At 44.3% G+C, this 13,533-nt stretch overlaps 1 protein-coding gene across 2 annotated transcripts in view; it reads left to right on the top strand.

The window, feature by feature from the left end:
- LOC137304319 (C-type lectin domain family 10 member A-like) overlaps nucleotides 1-6,425 on the top strand; it is a 78,380-nt gene extending 71,955 nt beyond the window's left edge. For both annotated transcript variants that reach the window (XM_067972868.1, XM_067972869.1), the window contains exons 10-11: nucleotides 2,345-2,457; nucleotides 5,405-6,425. In XM_067972868.1, coding sequence (XP_067828969.1) covers nucleotides 2,345-2,457; nucleotides 5,405-5,549 — 258 coding nt within the window. In that variant the 3' untranslated portion in view covers nucleotides 5,550-6,425. The remainder of the gene's footprint in view (nucleotides 1-2,344; nucleotides 2,458-5,404) is intronic.
- The last annotated feature ends 7,108 nt before the right edge of the window (nucleotides 6,426-13,533 follow it).

The raw sequence follows: 13,533 nt of genomic DNA, 5'->3' as shown, positions 1-13,533 counted from the left end.
GGAGAGGTACTTGGACTGAGTAGGAGGGATGGGATTACTGGGAGAGGCTGAGGATTGGGCAGTCCGTAAACTCTGGGCAGTAGGAAGCTGGAGCTCCCTGGGCAATGATTGTTCTCCAGCTCCCTGCTATTGTGGAGCAATGGGGGATTTGAGGGCGCCACTGAAGTGGGGCTGTAGGAAGGGGCACATCTCACTTAGATTGACAAGTGTCCCACACATTTGTCTTTGTGGGGGGAGGTGAAATTTTGGGCTGTTCCATACCTTGGGAAAGTACTTCCTTTGTTATTCTGATCAGTGAATGTAGGTGAAGGGTCAAGGCCCATGAGGCAGGACAGGACATCATCAAAAAGTACATCAGGAGGTGAGGTAAATCAAAACGTATCATTGGCAGAAGCCAAGCTTAGGTCTTAATGCTTGTAGATTGTAGGAGGAAGAAAAATCTGAGCAAAGTAACCAACACCACGGGTTTATGGGGCTGATGTGAGAAATCTTGACCTCAACAGTATGGTTGCAGCACAGAGGATGACAATGTAGAATGTTGTATTTAGAGGAACAGGTAGAGAATAATGATGACCAATTGTAGCTTCAATAAAATAAAGACAGACAAGAAAGATTGAAGGCCAAAAGTGAGAGAAGGATAGCCGATTAGATGCCGGGGTTTACCTCGTGTCCTGGCCTAGAGGGTCAGAGTGGTCCTATACAGGCAATAGTCCAGTCTTGGATGGACCTCAACGTTACAGGGGTTAGGATTTGTTGAGCGGAAAAGAGGTTTTTGACACAAAAGGGGAATCTGAGTTTCTTTGAGGCACCTTCAGTGATTGAGGAGATGTGGGAGTTCCTGTTGAGATGGTGAGACTACGGGGGAGATTTTAACCCGACAGGCCCGGTGGAAACTGAACAGGTGGGCAGTTAAAATCGCTCGGGTTTCTTTCCCACCAGAAAGCTGCCCAGATTCCGCTGTTTCAGATTTTAACGGATGTTTCTGGACAGGCGGCTAGGCCTCGCACCCAAAGCGGGCAGGGTCCTAATTCAAACATGCCAATCGGGGTCTGGTGACCGGATTTTAATTGAAATATACAGGGAGTAATTCTGTGACGCTCTGTTTACGACTCAATGCCTCATTAGTGAGGAGTGTAGGTTGGGAACTCGGGGCTACAATCTCCAGGGCTCTACTCACTACAAACGAGGCTTCACATCAGGAGTGTGGTCTCACTGGCCTAGAATCACTGGCCTAGAATCACTGGCCTAGAATTGCAGATCTAGAAGTCGGGCTGCATAATGACCATTTTTCAGGTGCCACAAGGCCTACTAAGTCCCCAAAATGGCGGGCAGGAAGTGCTTGTGTGCATGCTTCCACCCGGAAGTACATCGCCTGCCATATTGGGTAAGGACAAAACAAGAGGCGAACTTTACCCACACCTGTAGCAGGCGTTAAGTCCTTTGCGAATGTAAATAATGAGCCCAACGCCTGCTTAATGTTCCTGCTCCAATATTGGTTTGCCCTGAGGCAGCCAACGCCATCGCGGGAAACCAGGCCTAGGGATCACCTGCAACAAAGGAGGGACATAATGGACCTGAACCCGATCCCAAATTAAAGGACCCTCCTGATCACCTCCACTCCCAGTCCTGATATCCCCGATCTCTCTTCCTCCGACCCTAACGCCTGATCTCCCAGTCCCGAGATCACCGACCGACCTCCCTCTGACCCCTGAACCCCCCTCCTTACCTCCGGCCGACCCCTGACCCCTGATCTCCTGGCTCTGAGATCCCCGACCTCCCTCCCTCTGACCCCTGACCCCCGATCTCCTGGCCCCAAGATCCCTGACCTCCCTCCCTCCAACCCCCGATCCCTGATCTCCTGGCCCTGAGATCCCCGACTTCCCTCCCTCCGACCCCCGATCCCTGATCTCCTGGCTCTGAGATCCTCAACCTCCCTCCCTCCCACCCCTGACCCCTGATCTCCCAGCCCCAAACTCCCTCCCTCCCTCCCAACCACACCAGCCACCAAGGCCCGCAATCCCCTCACCCCCCTGCAAGTCCAGCGAAACCCCCCCCCAAACCAACACTTGTGGGCTGATAGCAGCGGTCCAATCTTCACCCACTCCTCGTCCTTGGGCTCCTCCCCCAGCGCCACCTTCAGCCTAATGAGGTCCGAGGTCCAATATCCGGGGCTCCTCGGACCTTATCACTCGTGGGCAGGAGGCACAAAAATGGGCACTCCCGAATTTCTAGGACGCAACGTTACACCTGCATAAAGTGCTGAAGCATTTTCAAAGGGTTTTAGGGACCTACTTTGTCACAGCATTGGATGCCTCACACAGTTATACTTGTGTTTATACCACAGGGATATCTAAAACAAGAGATTAAAGCCACACAACACTGGATCGGACTTAATGAGTCGTACATTGATGGCGATTGGATCTGGGTGGATGGTACAGATTATGCTTCCTCCCTCCAGTAAGTTGTCTTTCCAATTGTACAATCTCTACGGTAACCGTGCACTGTAAGTTAAACAGAAACAAGGATCTGGCTTTACTTTGGACGGTCAGTTCCGAACATTATCGGCCTTGAACTGAAGTGAAAGCTTTTTAAAAGCAGGACCACGTCGGGTTTTACTAAAATACTCAAGCAAGCTGTGGAGCCATGTCCTGCTCAATTTGTAAATCCACGTAACAAATCTAAAATCAGGAGAAACAGATTGACAGGGAGGGGGGGGGAGATCCCGGTGAGGCCGAATTGAGGCAGGACCTCATAATTTTTTATTCCGTTTCCCGCCCGCCAGCTGGCCAGATTGGCAGTCTGGGAAAACCAGCGGCAGGAAGCCGCAGCCGGGGACACTTGGGAACAGTCCCCGGCAATCGGGAGGGAGGCAGGGAGCAGATCGGGGCTGAGGGGTGCTGGGAGGGGAGGTCGGCCATGATCGGCAGAGGAGAGAGACAGGCCGCGATCGGCAGAGGGGTGGCCGAAGACTGCCAGGGGCACTGCTGCTCCTCCTGGCCCGCAAGGAGTGCTATAAAAGGCACTCACCCTCTTGTGCCAGTCGCTCCCTTTTACTGCCAGGTTTCCCCACCCTGGAAAACCCACGCAGCAACTGTTAAATTTAAATCAGGCTCCCAATTGCACTGTGGGAGCCTGATTTAAATATGTTAATGTTAAGTATGTTGAGGACGGGACCCTCGCCACCAACATGAAACCTGCCTTTGTAAAAATGGCAATGGGTGCATATACACCAGGTTGGGGACGCGTTCCCCGTTTTTAAACTTTTAACACCCGCCCAACCCTCTCCCGCCCGTTGTACGAGGGTTAATATCGGGGACAGAGTTTGTAAATTTCATGTCCACGTTCTGTGGTTTTTTTTGGAACAGTGCTGCCTGCAGCAATCTCACTCACTCTTTCAGAATGTTCTCCCGGCGTTACTATCTGCCATTTCTCTTGTGCTGATTTTGAATTGTGCTGCATGTGTTATTGTACTTAAGAGAGCTCCAGCAACATTTGGATGCGGAGAGGGAAATTGTTTTTTGATGTGAATGCAGGGTATTGAGATGGATTAGTGTCAGAAGAATGTAAAGTGCCACCTGAGATTGTCGAGTGTGGATCTTAGAGAAAGGCTTCTTACTTCTGGCACTTTTTGGCATCCTTAGAAAAGTCCGTAATGTAAGAGTCTTGTACTATGTCAAGGGGAAACCCATGGCCCAGACTCTCAAGCATTCAGCCTTGCTGCACCTTCTCTGCCACACACTGCTCTTTGGTATCTATGACCCTTGGCTCAGTTGGTAGCACTCTCGCTAACACATAATCCAGGCTGACACTGACAGTGCAGTACTGAGGGAGTGCTGCACTGTCGGAGGTGCCGGCTTTCAGGTAAGATCACGACCCCGTCTGCCCTCTCAGGTGGATGGAAAAGTTCCCATGGCACTATTCGAAGAAGAGCAGGGGAGTTCTCCCCGGTGTCCTGGCCAATATTTATCACTAAAACAGATTATCTGGTCATTTATCTCATTGTTGTTTGTGGGACCTTGCTGTGCGCAAATTGGCCACTGTGTTTCCTACAGCATCTTACAGCACAAAAGGAAGACACTCAGTCCTTTGTGCCTGTGCGGGCTGTTTGAAAGCTATCCAGTTAATCCCACTGCTCTCTCCCCATAGCCCCACAAACTTTTCCTTTTGAAGTATTTATCCAATTATCATTTGAAAGTTACTATTGAATCTGCTTCCACCACCCTTTCAGGCAGTGAATTCCAGATCATCACAACTCGCTGCGTAAAAAATTCTCCTCATTACTCCCATGGTTCTTTTGCCAATTACCTTAAATCTGTGTCCTCTGGTTACCGACCCTTCTGCCAGTGGAAACAGTTTCTCCTTATTTACTCTATCAAAACCCTTCATAATTTTGAGCACCTCTATTAAATCTCCCCTTCTCTAAGGAAAACAATCCCAGTTCCACGTAACTGAAGTCCCTCATCCCTGGTACCATTCTAGTAAATCTCTTCTGCACCCTCTCTAAGGCCTTCACATCCTTCCTAAAGTGTGATGCCCAGAATTGAACACAATACTCCAGCTGAGGCCAAACCAGTGTTTTATAAAGGTTTAGAATAACTTCCTTGCTTTTGTACTCAATGCCTCCATTTATAAAGCCAAGGATCCAGTTTGTTTATCTCATATTGGAGGATTACAACTGGCAGAGGAGATATAGGGGTAATTTTGACCTAATTAGCTGTGCCAGAAATCCACAGAATTGGGTGTTTCACCCCCTGCCCATTACCAGGCTTCACTGACTTCAGTGCAGAGTAAAATCGGGCAGGGTGTGAAACCAGTGTTGCCCCAAACCCCATCAGTTTCTCGAAGGGTGACTTGAGTTAAAATTGCCCATTCCATCAGTTTAGGCTGGATTTGAACCAAAGTGCCAAAGGTTTGAGAGGGAGAGGAGGGGCGGTCGTCTGTGCTTCCTGAACCCCATGGGAATTCCAGGCACAGGTCTGCCACAAGTCTAACGCCAACTGTTCCCATGGATCAAGTTTTGTGCCAAGGCTGACTGAGGTGGCAATAAAGCTTCACTGTATATAAGATAAAAGCAAAATACTGGCAATCTGCAAACAACAACAGAAAATGCTGGAAACACTCAGCAGGTCAAGTGGTTGGGGTGAAGAGAGAAACGCAGGGCAAATGTTTCAGGTCAATGGGAACTGATGATATGAGGAGGATTGTGTATCCAGTAAGTGTTCTGTAACAGTCAATGAACCCACAGTGCTGGGATTTCATTATACGGATTTCCTACATTACAACAGTGACTGCACTTCAAAGGTACTTCATTGGCTGTAAACGCTTTGGGATGTCCTGAGGTCGTGAAAAGTGTCGTAGAAAAGCAAGTTCTTTTTTCTTTCTTACTCCTGTTTTTATTATGTAGGTTTTGGTCTGCTGGTGAGCCCAGAGACATTGGAAGCTATGAAACATGTGCAGGTATGAAGAGCGATGGGAAATGGAGCGTTTATTCATGTAGTCAAAAATTTAACTTCATCTGTGAACGACCGGTGTCGTGTTATTTTAAATAACTCTTCGCTCAGTCAAAGGCGAAGAATTTGTTTCGAAATATATTTTCTGATCCCTGATTCAAGCTACAATACAAAAAAACACTCAGCCTCAATCACTATAACTGCTCTGTTGAAATTATTTCCCTCAAATGTACCAAAAACCCAACGATTCTAACCCGTTTAAGGCACATAGCAAAAATATTCGAGGGAATTTAATTCTGCACATTTCGTAGCTAGAAAGCTTAATTAAACCAGAGGAAATTTAACGTTTCTGTTTTATTTTGCTTAATATATAGCTGCAATAATGGCTCTGATGATTTAAACCAGGATTTAGGCAGTTGTTTTCTGTGTCTGATTCTCTTCAGTGAGAACTTAGTATTTTCTGATGTGTCCATTTTGCCAATGGGCAGCGGATCTGCCTGTCCTGGGTTAGTGCTACAAATGCTTCCCTCTTAGTGGCACATTCCACTGTAACCGTGGCACTCACCTTCCCCATGTTATATTTTCCATGTTGCTGAAAAGTTCTGCTGTGGAATAAAGATAATGGCGGGGCCCGCAACAAACAAACAACACAGGCTCGTACAGGTTCACTGCCGACACCTGTCACTCTGAATGTTCTAAAGGTTTCCTTTTAATGGATCAATTGTTTTGTATTCCCCGCGCATTCTGGGGATCAGATGTGCAGAGGCTGTGAACGCAGGGCACACTGAAATGAAACTTCAGCAGACGGCAAAGCAAATTCTCTCCAACATCTACACTTATTTGCCTTTTGTTTTGAATGCGGCTTAATCTCTTTGCGATTAATGGGCGTTGATGTACGAAGGAATTTAACTATTGCCTTTTTTGAATGTTTACACTGTGGGTCAGACCACTTCAATAAAATAAAATACAATACAATTGTTTCATGTTAGTTGTTGTGTACCTTGTTTCCTCAAGGATTTGGCTACAATTAATAATTAAAGACTGAGTGCGAGTAAAAGGGAATGAATAAAAAATGCTACAGATAGCAAATCTATCCCACGTATGACTAGAGAATTTGGGATAATTTTGACTTTGTGCGATAGTCTAAAATGCTGATAGTGAATCAGCAGCCCCTTTTACATCTCTCCTGATCTTTATTTCCATTGACTTCAATCGGGAACATAGGAAGAGGAGTAGGCCATTCAGCCCCTCGAACCTGTTCCGCCATTTAATTAGATCATGGCTGATCTGTATCTTAACTCCATTTATCCGTCTTGGTTCCGTATCCATGAGATATGGAGAGATGTAACACTGATTTGCTATTACACGTTTTACCCAATTGCACAAAGTCAAAATTACTCCCACAAAGTGTTAATGTCTTGAGGCATCTTTTACCCTTTTTGCTTTAGATATTTTTGACTTTAATGTTTGAGAATCTACCGCCTACCTGATACCCAGATACAGTTTGCAGCATGCCTGGGTAAAGAACGGGAGAAATTTTCCTCTCCCATTCCTTCACAAAACCCTCGCCACCTTTAGAGGGTGGCAAAATAACACTACAGTAAACCATGCTATAGGCAAACAAATGTATTAATTGGTGAAAGAGCAAGTGAACAGTAGCAGTAACACAACATGTATTTTTCAACCCAACTAGTCTAAGCCTCTTCATCTCACCCCATCAACATAACCTTCTACTCCTTTCTCCCTCACGTATTTATCTAGCTTTCCCTTAAATGCATCTATGTTATTTACATAAGTAGTTACCCACAGCTAGTTCCTCATCATTAGCAGAAAATAATAAATAGTTCACAATTTCTAAACTATGATATGAATAATTTTCTTTTGCAGCAAATCTTTTTATTCTTTTCACACCAACTACAAAAGCTATCTGGCCTGACTAACCGTCCCAAGGTTCCGAAAAAGACAGGCTGATAAATGCCTTCCGAACAGTGAGTGGGTCCCAGTGAATTTAAATAATGGTTAAACTCAGAAGGAGCTGCCAATCAAAGATATGTTTCTACAAGTCATGCAAGTTATTTCTACTTGAATTGTTTGGCTTGACTCCTCTCTCAGGCAAATGCTCGACAACCTAATTGCTGCAACTTAAGTATCGAGTGAAACCGTCCCATGTTTTCTGTGAGCGAAACTGCTCTTTAACCTCTTTGTACCATGACAGAATTGAAGAAGCCAAAACCACACTAAATGCTCTTCAACGTTGTCAAATCAAGCTCGATGTCACATTGATCATTCTTTTTACCAGTGACCATGAAATCATCTTTAAAACATCCAACTCTCTCTCACTCCATTAATATCCTGTCCAGGGTTTGGCTGAACTGGGATGGAATTCTGGCACAATCACAAACAGCCATGTACACCCGCACTGCTATAGGTCGGTGCTTATCATGTACACCAGCACTGCTATAGGTCGGTGCTTATCATGTACACCAGCACTGCTATAGGTCGGTACTTATCATGTACACCAGCACTGCTATAGGTCGGTGCTTATCATGTACACCAGCACTGCTATAGGTCGGTACTTATCATGTACACCAGCACTGCTATAGGTCGGTACTTATCATGTACACCAGCACTGCTATAGGTCAGTGCTTATATCTGTACTTGGCTTAAATTATTCTTCGCAGCCAGGAGACGTATGAAAGTCTTTGTTTGGCCTGGGTCTGTAATTCTCACATACCCAGGGATGGACTATTTGGCCTGGGTCTGTAATTCTCTCACATCCAGGGATGGACTATTTGGCCTGGCTCTGTAATTCTCACATACCCAGGGATGGACTATTTGGCCTGGCTCTGTAATTCTCACATACCCAGGGATGGACTATTTGGCCTGGCTCTGTAATTCTCACACACCCAGGGATGGACTATTTGGCCTGGGTCTGTAATTCTCTCACATCCAGGGATGGACTATTTGGCCTGGGTCTGTAATTCTCACACACTCAGGGATGGACTATTTGGCCTGGGTCTGTAATTCTCACACATCCAGGGATGGACTATTTTGAACAATCCATTTTTGCCCAATCCATGACATGAGAATTCATCAACTCATAACGTGCCAATTCCCCACGGTAATGGCACTGAGTTGATTGTGAAGCAGTAAACAATTCACAGTGAAAGAAAACCCTTCCAGGTTCTGAATCCAGCGATCGAGCGCTGCTGTTCTGCCTGTTAATGGAGCAGAGGATGAAGCTCAGGAAATCCCACCCCACCAATGCCCAGAGACAGCAGACATGATAGAAATCACAGAGGTGCTCAACGCAATGTCACTCACAGGCTAGACGGAGCTGAGGCTTAACAAATGAAGCTGTCTAAGCTTCAGAAAATCACAAAGATCTGTAACCGACATCAATGGGAACTGTCAGAAAGGGCGATGTATGGGCACGGCACAATGAAGGTTAAAGCAAATTACCTGACCATGGGAGATGACAAATATACACGGCTAAATAGATTTACAAACATTAGGCATCGTGGTACAACTAAAACAGGTTATATGTTAAGATTGACGTCAGAAGAGGCCAAGTGTGCAGACGATAGGAGGGAGCTGGTAACAACTCCTAAATATTAGTGTGCACATGAACTGACATTAACAAATAACAACAGACAATGTTGGATAATGCAGAACATGAGGAACACACAACTATCACACAAAATGAGGAACACACAATGAGGACAGAATATGAGGAAAACACAACTAACACAGAACATGAGGAACACACAACTAGCACAGAACATGAGGAACATACAATTAGCACAGAACATGAGGAACATACAATTAGCACAGAACATGAACATACAATTAGCACAGAACATGAGGAACATACAATTAGCACAGAACATGAACATACAATTAGCACAGAACATGAGGAACACACAACTAGAACACATCAGGAACATGCAACTATCACATAACATGAGGAACAAACAAGCAGCAGAGAACATGTGGAACATACAACTGACAAAATACAAGAGCAAACCACAACTGGCACGAAACATGAGGAACACATATTTTGCACAGAACATTTGGAACACATAATTACCACAAAATATGGCTAAAATACAACCATCACAGGCAATGAGAAAGACACAATTAGTTCAGAACATGAGAAACACACAACGAGCACAGAACACGAGGAACACACAACTAGCACAGTACATGAGGAACACACGACCAGCACAGAATATGAGGAACACACGACTAGCACAGAACATGAGGAAAACACGACTAGCATAGAACACGAGGAACACACAACTAGCATAGAACATGAGAGAACACACAACTAGCATAGAACACGAGGAAAACACAACTAGCACAGTACATGAGGAACACACGACTAGCATAGAACACGAGGAACACACAACTAGCATAGAACATAACGAACACACAACTAGCACAGAACATGAGGAACACACAACTAGCACAGAACATGAGGAACACACAACTAGCACAGAACATGAGGAACACACAACTAGCACAGAACATGAGGAACACACAACTAGCACAGAACATGAGGAACACACAACTAGCACAGAACATGAGGAACACACAACTAGCACAGAACATGAGGAACACACAACTAGCACAGAACATGAGGAACACACAACTAGCACAGAACATGAGGAAAACACAACTAGCACAGAACATGAGGAACACACAACTAGCACAGAACATGAGGAAAACACAACTAGCACAGAACATGAGGAAAACACAACTAGCACAGAACATGAGGAAAACACAACGAGCACAGAACACGAGGAAAACACAACTAGCATAGAACATGAGGAAAACACAACTAGCACAGAACATGAGGAAAACACAACTAGCACAGAACATGAGGAAAACACAACTAGCACAGAACATGAGAGAACACACAACTAGCACAGAACACGAGGAAAACACAACTAGCATAGAACATGAGGAAAACACAACTAGCACAGAACATGAGGAAAACACAACTAGCACAGAACATGAGGAAAACACAACTAGCATAGAACATGAGAGAACACACAACTAGCACAGAACACGAGGAAAACACAACTAGCACAGAACATGAGGAAAACACAACTAGCACAGAACATGAGAGAACACACAACTAGCACAGAACATGAGGAAAACACAACCAGCATAGAACATGAGGAAAACACAACTAGCACAGAACATGAGAGAACACACAACTAGCACAGAACACGAGGAAAACACAACTAGCACAGAACATGAGAGAACACACAACCAGCATAGAACATGAGAGAACACACAACTAGCACAGAACACGAGGAAAACACAACGAGCATAGAACATGAGGAAAACACAACTAGCACAGAACATGAGAGAACACACAACTAGCACAGAACATGAGAGAACACACAACTAGCACAGAACACGAGGAAAACACAACTAGCACAGAACATGAGGAAAACACAACTAGCATAGAACACGAGGAAAACACAACTAGCACAGAATATGAGGAACACAAAACTAGCACAGAACATGAGGAAAACACAATGAGTATAGAACATGAGGAAAACACAACTAGCACAGAACATGAGGAAAACACAACTAGCACAGAACATGAGGAAAACACAACTAGCACAGAAAATGACGAACACAAAACTAGCACAGAACATGAGGAAAACACAACTGGCACAGAACATGAGGAAAACACAACTAGCACAGAACATGAGGAACACAAAACTAGCACAGAACATGAGGAAAACACAACTAGCACAGAACATGAGGAACACAAAACTAGCACAGAACATGAGGAACACAAAACTAGGACAGAACATGAGGAAAACACAATTAGTATAGAACATGAGGAACACACAACTAGCACAGAACATGAGGAACATTCAACTAGCACAGAACATGAGAGAACACACAACTAGCAAAGAACATGAGGAAAACACAACTAGCACAGAACATGAGGAAAACACAACTAGCACAGAACATGAGGAAAACACAACTAGCACAGAACACGAGGAAAACACAACTAGCACAGAACATGAGGAAAACACAACTAGCACAGAACATGAGAGAACACAACTAGCACAGAACATGAGGAAAACACAACTAGCACAGAACATGAGGAAAACACAACTAGCACAGAACATGAGGAAAACACAACTAGCACAGAACATGAGGAAAACACAACTAGCACAGAACATGAGGAAAACACAACTAGCACAGAACACGAGGAAAACACAACTAGCACAGAACATTAGAGAACACACAACTAGCACAGAACATGAGAGAACACACAACTAGCACAGAACATGAGGAAAACACAACTAGCACAGAACATGAGGAAAACACAACTAGCACAGAACATGAGGAAAACACAACTAGCACAGAACAGGAGGAAAACACAACTAGCACAGAACATGAGGAAAACACAACTAGCACAGAACATGAGAGAACACAACTAGCACAGAACATGAGGAAAACACAACGAGCACAGAACATGAGGAAAACACAACTAGCACAGAACATGAGGAAAACACAACGAGCACAGAACACGAGGAAAACACAACTAGCACAGAACATGAGAGAACACACAACTAGCACAGAACATGAGGAAAACACAACTAGCACAGAACAGGAGGAAAACACAACGAGCACAGAACACGAGGAAAACACAACTAGCACAGAACATGAGAGAACACAACTAGCACAGAACATGAGGAAAACACAACCAGCACAGAACATGAGGAAAACACAACTAGCACAGAACATGAGGAAAACACAACTAGCACAGAACACGAGGAAAACACAACTAGCACAGAACATGAGAGAACACAACTAGCACAGAACATGAGAGAACACGCAACTAGCACAGAACACGAGGAAAACACAACTGGCACAGAACATGAGGAAAACACAACTGGCACAGAACATGAGGAAAACACAACTAGCACAGAACATGAGGAACACAAAACTAGCACAGAACATGAGGAACACACAACTAGCACAGAACATGAGGAAAACACAACGAACACAGAACATGAGGAAAACACAACTAGCACAGAACATGAGGAACAGACAACTAGCACAGAACAGGAGGAACACACAACTAGCACAGAACAGGAGGGAAACACAACTAGCACAGAACATGAGGAAAACACAACTAGCACAGAACATGAGGAAAACACAATTAGTATAGAACATGAGGAACACAAAACTATCACAGAACATGAGGAAAACACAATTTGTATAGAACATGAGGAACACAAAACTATCACAGAACATGAGGAAAACACAATTAGAATAGAACATGAGGAACACAAAACTATCACAGAACATGAGGAAAACACAATTTGTATAGAACATGAGGAACACAAAACTATCACAGAACATGAGGAAAACACAATTAGTATAGAACATGAGGAACACAAAACTATCACAGAACATGAGGAAAACACAATTAGTATAGAACATGAGGAACACAAAACTATCACAGAACATGAGGAAAACACAATTAGAATAGAACATGAGGAACACAAAACTAGCACAGAACATGAGGAAAACACAACTAGCACAGAACAGGAGGAACACACAACTAGCACAGAACATGAGGAAAACACAACTAGCACAGAACATGAGGAACACAAAACTATCACAGAACATGAGGAAAACACAACTAGCACAGAACATGAGAGAACACACAACTATCACAGAACATGAGGAAAACACAATTCGTATAGAACATGAGGAACACACAACTAGCACAGAACATGAGGAACATTCAACTAGCACAGAACATGAGAGAACACACAACTAGCACAGAACAGGAGGAAAACACAACTAGCACAGAACATGAGGAACATTCAACTAGCACAGAACATGAGAGAACACACAATGAGGACAGAATATGAGGAAAACACAACTAACACAGAACATGAGGAACACACAACTAGCACAGAACATGAGGAACATACAATTAGCACAGAACATGAGGAACATACAATTAGCACAGAACATGAACATACAATTAGCACAGAACATGAGGAACATACAATTAGCACAGAACATGAAC

Source organism: Heptranchias perlo, chromosome 37 (assembly GCF_035084215.1).
Source record: "Heptranchias perlo isolate sHepPer1 chromosome 37, sHepPer1.hap1, whole genome shotgun sequence".
Lineage (NCBI taxonomy): Eukaryota > Metazoa > Chordata > Chondrichthyes > Hexanchiformes > Hexanchidae > Heptranchias > Heptranchias perlo.
This window is presented reverse-complemented; position numbering and strand designations above follow the sequence as displayed.